Raw genomic sequence first — 12,978 nt, forward strand, 5'->3', positions numbered from 1 at the left:
GACAGTGTATGTAGGCACGACTCACAGTGAACTACAGTTCCCATATGTATCGTATTTAAGGAACATGTCACCCATGTGTAACACTGTGGCTCACTCATTATTTTGTAAAGGTCTGCGGCACAGAGGAATGAGCTGCATTAGGCTTAAGCTGCACACACAGCAGGACCACATTATCGTTGGTTTTGCTCTTTTCATGGGAGTTGTTGACAATAGGAAAAATATAGAATATAGCTGGACTCATCCTTTAATGTGCAAACGACACATGTGATCTCCCATTGACGGTACATTTGTCCATCAGTATGTACAGTGATTTTGTTGCATATGTGAATAGCTCCACAAACACGTGCGTCCGTCTGTTCAAGTAAGTTTTGGTGATAGAACAATATTTGTGGCATAATTCTATATGGGAATTTTCTACTCATTTTAGTCTTGACCAAAGCCTTAGCTATCTCAACATGTCAGTAAAGTAGTAAATGTATTGCAGTAGGTTAATCAAACATAAGCCTGATGACAATTATCTAAGATTCTTTCTCCTCCCCTCATAGGGCAGGAGGAGTCAGTGGCTACCTTCAAAGGCAATGAGTTCTTCAGCTACAACCTGTCCCAGACTCCCATTCAGAGCAGTTTGGATGAGATCACGCTGTCCTTCCGTACGCTGCAGAGGAACAGCCTGCTGCTTCACACAGGGAGGTCAGCTGACTATGTCAACCTGTCCCTGAGGAACGGAGCTCTGTGGCTTGTCATTAACCTGGGCTCTGGTGCTTTCGAGGCCCTGGTGGAACCTGCCAAAGGGAAGTTCAACGACAATGTCTGGCATGATGTTCGAGTGACACGCAACCTCCGCCAGGTGTGTATACTGTACATCCACAGCCCGCACCTTGCGTCGGGATCACAGTCACGATGATGTTTGAAATATATGACTCGTTGCTGTACGTGTTGCTGTATGCCCATGCTCGTCTGGTTGGAGGGGCTTAGGACAGCGAGGAGAGAGCTGCAGGCTGTATATGCAAATTCTGTCTGTTTTTATTTTTCCAAAAAACTACCTACCCTGGGATGCCACTTGAATTACAATATGCTGAAAGATTATCATGGAACTTTTGCTCAATGATGCCAAAAATAAACTGCCTCCCACAGCTTTAATGAATAAATAGTTATCTTTAACACTTGGATCAGACTCTTATGAGGTCCAGGTAATACCAGGGCCATATGAATAGGGTTTCGGTACTATAGTCCTCTATCAGTGTAAACACTAACTAAAACCGTGTTGGCTTCTGTTGAATGTTTAATGTTTCCGCTCTGTTGAACTCCCTATCTCCCATTTTCCATGTTCTGATAGATATTACTAGCTCATATTAGGTCATTGCCCTCTTTCTCATGAAATAGATTGCTTTGTCGGAAATCATTGAGTCCTTTTATAATCAGCCAAGTTTTTTTTCTGCAGTCTCCATAAGACTGCTGTAAAGGTTTTTTTCTTTTTTTTTTACCTTATTGAAATAAAGACTGAACTCATGCAGCAATATCCATCACATTTATGTCTCCTGCAGCAGTGGTGAAATCTCTGCAGCCTGGTCTTTTTTCTATCTTTACAGGACAATAACTGTTGTCCAGATTTTGACAATCTACCCTTAACAAGAGGTCATGCGAGAAAGAGCAGAGCTTTTATATAATGAATACAGTCATTGCATGTGTCCGATATTGTTCTGCTATACCTACTGTACCATACTCCAGCCAAGTACAACTCAGCCCTAAGGTTTCACATTCATTAACGTTGTCCACTGGACAAAGCACAGAGCTGAATTCCCAAGCTAATTTAGAGACTGCCAGGATGTGTCTGTGTTACATTAAAAGTTATCCTGCTGGCTCTCTTCTTTGACTGCAGACACTCTACAATTAGTTTTATCATACGGTACCTTAAAGCTCTACTAATCAACGTTGTTTTAGATTAACAAGGAATAAATGTGCAATATGAAAGGGTTGCTTGAATAAACCCACAGATAATTACCTATTTCTGCAGGTCTATGAAGTGTTTTAGCTTGCAGATTTTGTTTAGTAATGCAGTTGAACTCGACTCTGAACGCTAATATTGCTCTTTTTTTGGTGTGTAAACAATTAGTCAAGCTTTAACTACTTGTCGTCAGCATGCCGTGGGGTATAGTAGCCAAACAATGCAACTTTAAAACTGCAATAACACATTTTTTTGGCCACTTGAGGCCAGCTGTAACCAGTTTGGCATATTATCACCTGTTAAGTTGATATGGAAAACTTGTTCTACATCCAGCAGTAACATTATCACTCATTTGAGAAATATATCTGCTCTTTAGCAGCAAAATGCTCCACAAAAGCCAGTTTTCCATCCAAATGTAGCTAAAATCTTCTGGAAAATCTGCGAGAGAATGCAAATGTATGCACGTTTCCGTGACCTATTGTCATGCTAATATCAGGACTCCATTAAGCAGTAGGTAGCACTTACTGTCAGGTGCCAAAAGACCGCTGCAGAAGGAGAGGGCGCAACAATATGATGTAATTAACAAGAGACGCAGTCAAACCCTAAATGGTGGAAAACAATGTAAAAAAAACATATGACATCCATGTTTGTTTCATGCTTTCATTTGAAAAACATTTCAGTCTCCTCATCCCAGATCTGATGTTTTCGTCTGCCTCTATTTTCATTGTGGAATCCTCAGTGGACGTTTAAATCATATGCCACATCATGATTAATTAGCTAATTCAGTTGTCATTGTAATCTGTTGCATTTTCCTTTTATTGATACAGAAACATTTCTACCTTAGCCTTTTGTTTGTGATATTTTGAGGTGTTTCTTTTAAAAGTATTTTCAGCGGTTTTGTTACGTCCAAATTAAAAATGAGCCTAAAAACAGGGGGATGGAAACGCACCTTGTGTTCCTAAGCTAGTTGCTAACTGTATCTGTCTGAGCTGGTAGCGCACAGTGGTGTGGTTTTTATTTACAGCTTTTTTGCTGAAACAAACAGCAAACAACATATTGTCTAATATCGCTTCTTGAAAAAGTCACATACTGGGGAGTGTGTATTGGATCAACTCGAGCAGAGCTCCCTTTAGCCGAGTTACAATGCAATATTCCTACCTGTGTAAGCGTATTTAAAAAATCTACAGGAGACGAGTCACACCAATAACATCCCTGTAGATAATTTCTATTGCAATATTGAAACCTTAAGGGAATTGGGCTTTTTAAAGCAAAATGCATTTTTGTGCCAAATAAAGTGACCACTTAGTAAATGTACCTCAACCATGAGCTTTGCCATGCACAATGCATTGAAATGTTTGATTTATTTGCTAAAGTAGGACTCATTTTGTATCTAACTCTCTCCTCATCGCCAATATATTCTGAAGCCGTCACATTGAGATGCATATAAAGTTGCATCCTGCTCCACATCTATTTCCTTACCCCGGCTTCCAGAAGAGTGGCAATGCAATGCTTACAACGTCACTTATGCTTTCAGCCATGCATTTGATCCCTGTGTAAATTGCTTTCCCTTCAGATAAGTTACCCCACTGACATGTAGATAGGGGGAACTGTAACTCCCAAGAGAGAGCTGGTGGAAACATTTTATTAGATCCGGTGGTGCTTTTCAAGCTAGAATTCTTCCTATTACCCTATATCCCTCTCCATCTGTCTTTTATTTTACTGTTGTAGGCAAACTTACAACTTCTGACCCTTATTAATCATTCATCCACCTATTGATGTGCATATACTGTACACACTCACACACACACCAAACATTCACATGCACACATATTATCATAAACTCTGGACTCAATTATCAGTGTTACTCATGAGCTCCACCAGCAGTCATACATACATGTTTCCTTTTAAACCAGCTGTGCGTGTGCGTGTGCGTGTGCGTGTGTGTGTATGTGTATGTGTGTGTGGGTGTGTGTGTGTGTGTGTGCGCGTGATGATGATGATGATGATGATGATGATGATGATGATGATGATGATGATGATGATGATGAAAGGTCGGTCTCAATGTTTACCTGCCAGGACTGGAACCTGAATATTATCCTGCTGTGTACTTCTACTTAATTATAATTTAGTCTAATTCAATAATAACCACCCCATCTGATTTTGAACTGCCAATAAAGGGATATGGAGGTATATGGTCATTATTAGAAATTGGTCATGCTTTTCTAGACGTTGTGGGGTGAAAGAAAGCAGCATCAATCCGTTTCTAGGCATTAAAGCACTTTGGTTTTTCTGAAGTTTCTTGATGTGCATTATCATCAACCCACCATCTAACCCTGCCATTGTTCACTGTCCAAGCCAAAGATACTGAGGGCTTCACCACTAGATAGACAGAAATCAATACCTGCCAGTACCAGTGAATGGTGAGGCAGGACCTTGCTTTAGACACCCAACACCTGAACATACCCTGTCAGGTCATTCTTTTGTCTCTTATCCTCTTTCTTTCAATATACTAAAGATTTTTTACAGAATACAGACACCAGTGATTTCACAAAGTTTAGTTCCTGAGATTCAATTATAAGACTTACAAATCGGACAGCTTTGTCGTACTGTTGGTGCCACATTCATTATTTGTTTTGTATATGATCAATATGTTCTGAATGAGGCCACATCACTTTACTGCTCTCATCTACTTGAAGGTATTACAGTATGTAACTTTCACGCATTGAAATGTCTCAAAGCGACTAGACCTACGTTATATATTTAGTTGAGTTGTGTACTTACATTATACCAAATGTTTCCAACCGTTTTCAAACCTAGAGCAATTCATCATTTTAATCAAGGTAATTCATTTGGTCGCTTGTGATGGCGACGTATCTCTTTTGCACAGTGTTGTGGTTTTCTGCCAGAAGCTGTCATAAATGGATTTTTCATCTAGTTTTAAGCCACATTGTAACAATACACTTTTTAGATATTGGTCATTTTTTAACTATATATTTTAACCGGATGAAGAATTTTAGTCATCGGACGTCTAGATCTTAAGTTATGATAAATAAACAAGCTGAGCAAAGGATCGCTGCAGCCGAACACCATTGAAGAAACACTGATGTTAAACGTGAAACTTTATTCAGTTCTATTTACCGCTTTTAATCCCCTGGTTGGTTTGTTTTGGAGAGGAAAGACGACTGCGGATAATTCAGCTCCCGTAAAAACCTCCTGAACAATGAACAATGAAGGAGTCCTTACCAGGAGAAGCTGACTGCACTGACAAACTCCCATGATCCCACGCTACTTCACGCCACCGAACCTCGTCTTTTGTTATTCTTTTGATTAAGAAACCCCAAGTGGTAGAAAATGACATATTGTGTTTAAGTCAATGTCTGTTGGATCTGGTAGTGGTGGTAGAAGCATAGTTTTAATCCGTACACCATACATATGTAGCTCATATTGTATCCTCATCATCCTTTTCTTTTAATAAAAATCATCCCATTATTATCTGTGATGCCAATTGTTCCCTAAACATGTTATATTGCACTTACTCAAATGCTCATTTTCCATTATGGAATTTCTAAATGATAAAACTAAATAGACAAATGATCATTAAACATGTGTACAGTATAAGACAATTACATTGTGTAGTGACGGTGCAAGGGCTGTTTGTATAACAACTGAGAGAGTAGTTTCCTCTCCCTTGCATATGAATTGCTCTGGCCTGATTTTGACAACAGTTTTTTTTCTGCATTTCCACTCAAGCCCTGCATTTATAAAATGATTGTGACTGGTCTGAAACATCAGAACAATTAGTTGACATGGTGAACGTGTCCCCTGCCTCGTTGAAGCGCTCATTTAAAGTCACTATAAATCAGGAATTACAGTTTATTTATTAGCTTTTTACAGTTGTTCTTGAAAATTGATTTTTTTCTTTTCCATCACAATAAAATCATTGCTTTTTTCACTCTGAGGCAAAATGGAGCTGTTACATTAGTGCAGGAATACATGTTAACTGTAGGCTTATTGGCATGGCAACAAGCGCATCATTTCGTCTCCTATAGCCCTATTCAGTTATTCATTTCCTTTGTCTTTGTGTACTGATGAGACTGATATGGGAATAATCTTGTTTCTCTGCTGCCAACACATAAGCAGCGTAGCTTGCCATCGTGTTATCTTTAATCTCAAATTACACTGTAGCATTCCTATTTGCTTTGGAGCAAAAATATCAGTGGAAGGTATATTTATCGTATATTGATTCCACTGCAATCCTGCTAATATATCAGAAACGGGGATCAGCTGAGATGAGTGAACCCTGCAAAGCTGTTCTTGTAATTGTCTTCAAGATCCAACATTAATGCGAGCTCAACTAGAATCAAGAAATGAGGCATGAAATAATTAGGACATTTCTTTCTGTCTAACTTAAAATATCTCTATGTCTTGTCATTAATCTTTCCTCATACCGTCCTCCCTCTTTGGATCCTCTAGGTGACGATCCTGGTGGATGGCATTCTCACCACCACCGGCTACACTCAGGAGGACTACACCATGCTGGGCTCTGATGATCTCTTCTACATAGGAGGCAGCCTAAACACAGCAGACCTGCCAGGCTCCCCGGTCAGCAACAACTTCCTGGGCTGTCTGAAAGATGTGAGTACAGATTGACCTTGGTCCCAGCAGAGGACTGGAAATACTATCCTACCCTCCTTAGATAGCACTACCCATTCCTATAAGCAGAGCATGTTCTGCGTATATAAAATCACCCATCGCATAAGTATCGATTCTCCTGTTGTAGGATGTTTGAAGGAGAAACATTCAGCAGCATACGCACTGTGCAGAGTATATGCATTTATAGATTCCTGTGGGAATCCCTTTGAGAACAAAGCACTAATATACTTAAGAAACAGATCTCATGTTCATTTCTACAGCACAGTCGTACGCAGTCCATCACTATTTCCACATTTTTGAAGCTTTTTTAACTCCGGCCTGTACCTGTCACATTGATTATCCTGAGCAAGGGAGGTAAGATCATGTACTCTGCATTAGAATTAATATAGACAAAGCAGTGAATAATGGATTAATGCCCAATTTCAGCCTGGGCTTACACATTTTTAATGACGTGAGCAATCTCATGAAAAGCAAATGACATGCTATGTGCAGCAAAAGTGAGTGAAATGCTTTTACTTACCAAGGATGGATTAGGAGGAGACGCGACTAAAACAGAATTGAATTATAAATGGTGCAAAGTAGCATAAGTGTCGGAGTGGCAGATTGCTGTATATATATTTCCTTGGGGTCAATACCCAGCTCAAACAACTGAGTTTTCTTCTAGCAGAGACACTTGCATCAAAGGATATGAGACCATTTATTCCATAAATGCTTATAAACTGTTATTAGGCTTCGCTCTTGATCCCCATTAAATCCAGCTGCATGGGATTCAGCAGGGAGCACAATGCACCAAGGACAGAGCAGATATATCACTTAGAGGATACACAAAATGCACAAGGCAAATAGAGTTAAAAAAAAATCTGACTAAGCTAGTCACAGCAGCAGCAAGTTGTAGCAAAGTATAACAAGCAGCAGCTTCTTTAGAGTGTGTGTGAGAGTGAGAGATTGGCAGATTATAAAGACATAGTCTTCTTAAAAGAAAAAGAAAAAAAGGGTGGCTTCTTTGAATATTGATGGAGACTGACTTCAGTGCTCTGTCAGAACTAACATGAAAAGATTTATTTTTCAGTTTCAGATTTTCTTACTGGAACCCAATGGAAAAAGCGCTTTCACTTGTCAAGTTTAACCTCTAAGCATCCAGTTTGTCACAGAATGTTTTTGGAGAACTGAAATCTGCAGACAGCTGTGCTTTACAACAAGTAAGCTGTGTTTCGAAGTTCAGTCATGACAAATAAATAGAGAAGTAGCGGACAACTTCTTTACACTTTTTAGCTCCACAGGGCTTCAGGTGTGGCATTGTTGTCCACCACTTTGTTCCAGACTGTCATAGCGTGATGGCCTAGTCGTCTAGTGGCACGACCTCCAAACAGATCACCAGAAGGTTGTGAGTTCAATACCAGGCTGTCACTATTGAAAGTACCTGAGCAAGGTACTTAACCCTGAGCTGCTCCAGAGGGAGTTCACTGTAAGTTGCTAAATGACCTGTAATGTAATTGTCAGGTTAAGATTTCTATTTGATGTTTTTATAGGCTAAACTAAGCTAGTGAACTTGGCAAATATTACCTGCTGCTTAGCATTGATATTGCAATTGACAAACTTGAGTAACTTGGTTATTAAAAATGGTCAAATTTTGGGTGGAGGTAAATTATAACATTATCATGATGTGTTCAAATGTAGCCTAATTTTGTAAAATGTAGTTTTTGACAACAACTTAAATGAATACAGTTGCTTGAAGGAGATGTTTTACCATCAATATAAAATAGATATTAGAGAAGGAATTATGCCCTGTTTAAATCCCTAAAATAAATTAAAGCTATTAATAATAATAATAATAATAATAATAATAATAATAATAATAATAATAATACATTAGATTTGTATAGCGCTTTTCTAGAAACGCAAAGACGCTTGACAGAGTGAGTGACACAAAGATAAATACATAAACGAACAAACAAAAAAAGAAGGGAGGATAAGGAGAAGAGACGGTCAGTGGTTGAAGGCGGTGTTGAACAAGTGAGTCTTAAGTGATGTTTTGAATGTGGTGAGTGAGGAGGAGTCTCTGATGGCTACGGGTGGGAGTGTGTCTGTGGAGGAGGTCAGTCAGGTAGGAGGGGGCCAGGTTATGGAGGGCTTTGTAGGTCATGAGGAGGATCTTGTACTGGATTCTCTGGGGGATGGGGAGCCAGTGGAGCTTGTAGAGGACGGGGGGTGGTGTGGTCATGGATCCTGGAGTGGGTGAGAAGACGGGCAGCGGAGTTCTGGATGTATTGGAGTTTATTGATGATTTTTGCGATTTTTACTGCCAAAGTAAGTATTGAAATAAAAATACAATAATTTATTGTGTGCTCTTATGCAAATAACCACTGTACGACTATAACAAAGTAAAAGGATAATATTTAGAATTTCTGACGGTTCGGGACGCTTGAAATTATTTTTTGGGACGGTTTTGGGGAAGTGGTGAAAAAAGTCTGGAGCCTTGAAAACAAGAATTTAATATGGCACTTAAATACAGATTAAATGGGTTTAGTATTGACAGATAATATTATTGTATGTCATTTGAGCAATACAAATGTTGATTTTTCTAAAAAGGAAACCAATTAGTTATTTTTTATTTACTGGTAACTATTTATTATCGCTGGCCATGATATTTCAATATGTTTTAAGCTTCTTCTTTTTTTTTATCTCATAGTCCACACAGTCGCAGATTCACAAGCTCAATAAATAAATGTGTATTTGTTGTAGTTTTAACAAAGAACATGACATCAACATTTCAAAGCACTCAAGCGGCAACTGAATGCTTTTTAAATAGAGCGTCTACATAACATGAAAATTAGAAGTTATTTATGGACAGGTTATTGTCCCAGTACCCTGCCAATGCTGCAACCCCCGCTCTGTGGGTGGTGGTGTTTACACGTTCTACTGCTCTGCATAGTCACAGAGATCTACTGCAGGCATGCAAGCAGGATATGACGGGATAAAGAGTCAGGAATATGTAATGACAAACCCGCAAAGTCCCAGTATTTAGGGCGACTGGTGGCAGAGATGATCAAATGGGATGAGCTCTGCCTGGAGATGCAGAAGGCGGGTTCAGAGAGAGGTCATTCGAAGCTCGATCTCTGAGTGTGGTGATGAAGTAGAGGAACAAAGCTCTGCGGTGAATGAAGAATTCAAAACATACATATTAATCTTAATCCATGCGGGAAAGTAAAATAACTAAAATATTTATTGTATAAGCAGTGCATCTATTCAGGGGGATATCTGTCTTATTTTATTGAATGTAGAGAGTTGGGCCATGACTAATCTCTCAAGATGTCGCTTGATAATAGATGTGAGTGCTGCTGGGTAGAGGCCATCAGGTAGAGGAAAAAATAATGGCCACTTCCAGGCAAGTGTCACGACTACAACAACTAGCAGGGACAGGGTGAGATGAATTTGTCTTTGAAGCCGGCCGTTTATTGGTCTGCAGTATGTGTGCCCACAGGATATCCCACCCTGCATCATTAGGTCCCTCTACTTAAATGTTTTAAAGAGTGTACCCAATTTGGTTAAGAAGAATGTGCTCACACGGCTGTTAGCAGCAGAGAAGGTCTTTATTCTCAGACTGCTGTTATTCTTTAACACTTTAGCATAAAAGCCACAAGGGCTTTGTCAATCGACACCAGCAGGGCTTTATTCTTGTGTTGCCGGCTACTCTGTAATCCTTGTCACATACAACACGCGTCTGATTTGGTGAAATAGGATTCCACTTCCTGTATTGTCTTTTGGTTCATGTAATAGCCGTGCAGAGGTCACACTGTGCTTTTTGCAGCCATATATGCATTTCTGTTAGACCTGGTGTTCCTAGTTGTGAACATTGGGCCTCATGCATGAACAAATGTTCTCTCTTTTTTGGTCGCGTTCCACAATTTGTTCTTATTTTGCTGGTACCCATTCACCTCAACTTTTGCTCTTCTCTTAGGTAATAGAAAATGTTAGAGTAGTCGAGAGCACTCTTACCAAGATAAGAAAAAACATCTTGTTTTCACAGTCCACCAATTGTTTGTTCAAGCAAGGAAATTTGAGGAACATAAAAAAATGCATGAATGTCATATAATTACATTTAGATTATCATGTGTTTTAGTGTAATGATAATAATTGTATAGTTACATTTGTGGGCTAAAGAAATACTATTGGTCCATTGATCCCAGTTAAGACTATAAAAACCCTTGAAGCTTCTGAATGTCTGACATTATGCTCTGAGATATTTTTTGATTTTCATGTCACACAAGTAATGATGCTCTTACTTTGTTTATTTAACAGTACCTGCAGAAGTTCTTCTTCTTTTTACAGGTTTTGCTTTTGGTGGCATCTCTCCAATTCTTAGGCATTTGGCTGAGTATTTACGGGTGTTTAGGGTGCATAACCTATGCTAATAATAACAGCCACACGCCTCCAATTAATAATGAAGTTCATCATTCGGCACACCTTGGTAAAGGCCCTGTCACACATATCCGTATGGCAGAAACGTATGCTGGCGTATATGAAAATTTGTCCAAATACGTCCAACTTTTCATCAGATCGGAAAAGTGAACATATACAGATACGCATGTCTAACCTGTTGATATCGTATCACTTACTTATACAAAATGTATCAGACGAATACCCAACAAATGCATAAGATATACAAAAATATGGCGTATACAAAATATGGGCAACGCGCTGGTGTATGTTGATATAAGGTAAGGTATAAGTAGTATTCGTTAAGAGCTCACTGTGTTACGCTGGGGTGCGTTGTTGAACGCTGATGTTTTGAGCATGTTCAAAATTTCCGGACGTACCCGACGTATTCCACATAAGATATGCAGACGTTACGTGACGTTACACATACGTAAATACGGAATACGTAGTTGAATATTTACCTACGGAAATACCTACGTGACTACGTTAGAGGTACGTTAGATATAGGCTACGTCGGCTGACGGTGAACCCTACAACCAATTTATTGATACCGAGTGGATAACTTATTCGTGACCCATGTTAAACTTATCCCTGATGACGGAGTAACTTATGAAATGTGTTTATACAGTACAGCTAGCGTTCAGCATCCTAGACTCTGACAAATCTTGAGCTAATTTTCGTATACGCCGGCATGTTTCTGCCATACGGAACTGTGTATGTCTGACGTGTTTGGCGTATCGTCTGCGTCCTTCAAACGATCACAACTTACCCTTAGTTTATATCAACCTATTGCCAATATTTAGTATGCGCCGGCATACATTTCTGTCATACGGATATGTGTGACAAGGCCTTAAGAGCTGATCGGGATGGTTAAGAACGTTCGGTACATCTGGAGTAACGCCTCTTATTTTTCCTCTTAAAAAGAGAAAACGTCAGAGAATGTTCTCCAATTGTCCGTACATAACCGCTAACACACTGTTTCCACTGTTTAAGTGTCTTGGTTAACTGTCTTCCCATTTAAAAATTGCTTGTTACCCTCATTTCTAGATGGTCAGTTTCACCATCTGATTTCAGTGCTTAATTAGTCACACTGAGGCAGTGTGAAGTGTGATATTGGCTCAAATTGCCTCTCAGCTCTGCTGGTAGTACTCTGTGCAGTGTGGCGTGTCACCTCAGGCAGAGACTGGCCGTAGAGTGATGTGGCAGATAACATTGGGCTCGGGGTGACTTACAACTGATACAAAATGAGACAAGGATTGTTGTCTCTCGCTGTGCATATTTATGAACCCAGAACGAAAGTAGAAAATAACACAATGACCACACAGTGGAGCAGGCTTTTCCATTGCAGTACGCTTTCAGTAAAAACAGGGTATATTGTGTGGAGTATAAGTAAATATATTTTAAAAGGGTTTTGTATTTCTCTTTGTTTCCTGTAATTGATCTAAATGTTCAAATCAATAGCCAGACATTCCTCAAAGACGGAGGGAGGTCCGCTGTGTATTCACTGCAGCAGAAGTGTACAATCAGATTTATTACCACAGTTTCGCTTTATCTGCATCATGAGCTCAGCTGTGAAGATGAACACTCCGGTTCTTGTCCTCATACATTTAAAAAATGTCACTTTTTAAATACTGAATTGTGTGTTGTGCTTGTTAAGGATCGAGTCCACCTCTCTCCCACTCACCCTCTCTGCTTGAACTTGAGTTTACTTAGTATAAACACATAATTGTTTGTCACTGTTTAGGTGCTAGGTCTGTGATTCCTCCTCTCTGAATTGAAGATTATTCCACTGTCAGACTCATTGTTTGTATTCTAGTGAGTCAGCTAAATGTCTAAAATGTAAATGTTTGCATTTGCATCTAAATCTAAATGCCAAAAGCATTTCAGCTCTTGCTGCCTTCTTGTTTTTACCTGTAAAATGAATGCGCTCAATTCTACATGCC

The 12,978-nt window shown here is 39.4% G+C and overlaps 1 protein-coding gene across 4 annotated transcripts in view; it reads left to right on the plus strand.

Moving 5' to 3' along the window:
- LOC115018473 (neurexin-2-like) overlaps nt 1-12,978 on the plus strand; it is a 122,636-nt gene that overhangs the window by 35,238 nt on the left and 74,420 nt on the right. For all 4 annotated transcript variants that reach the window (XM_029447432.1, XM_029447431.1, XM_029447429.1 and 1 more), the window contains 2 exons: nt 546-847; nt 6,419-6,580. In XM_029447432.1, the coding sequence (XP_029303292.1) occupies nt 546-847; nt 6,419-6,580 (464 nt within the window). The remainder of the gene's footprint in view (nt 1-545; nt 848-6,418; nt 6,581-12,978) is intronic.

This window comes from Cottoperca gobio, chromosome 14 (assembly GCF_900634415.1).
Source record: "Cottoperca gobio chromosome 14, fCotGob3.1, whole genome shotgun sequence".
NCBI lineage: Eukaryota > Metazoa > Chordata > Actinopteri > Perciformes > Bovichtidae > Cottoperca > Cottoperca gobio.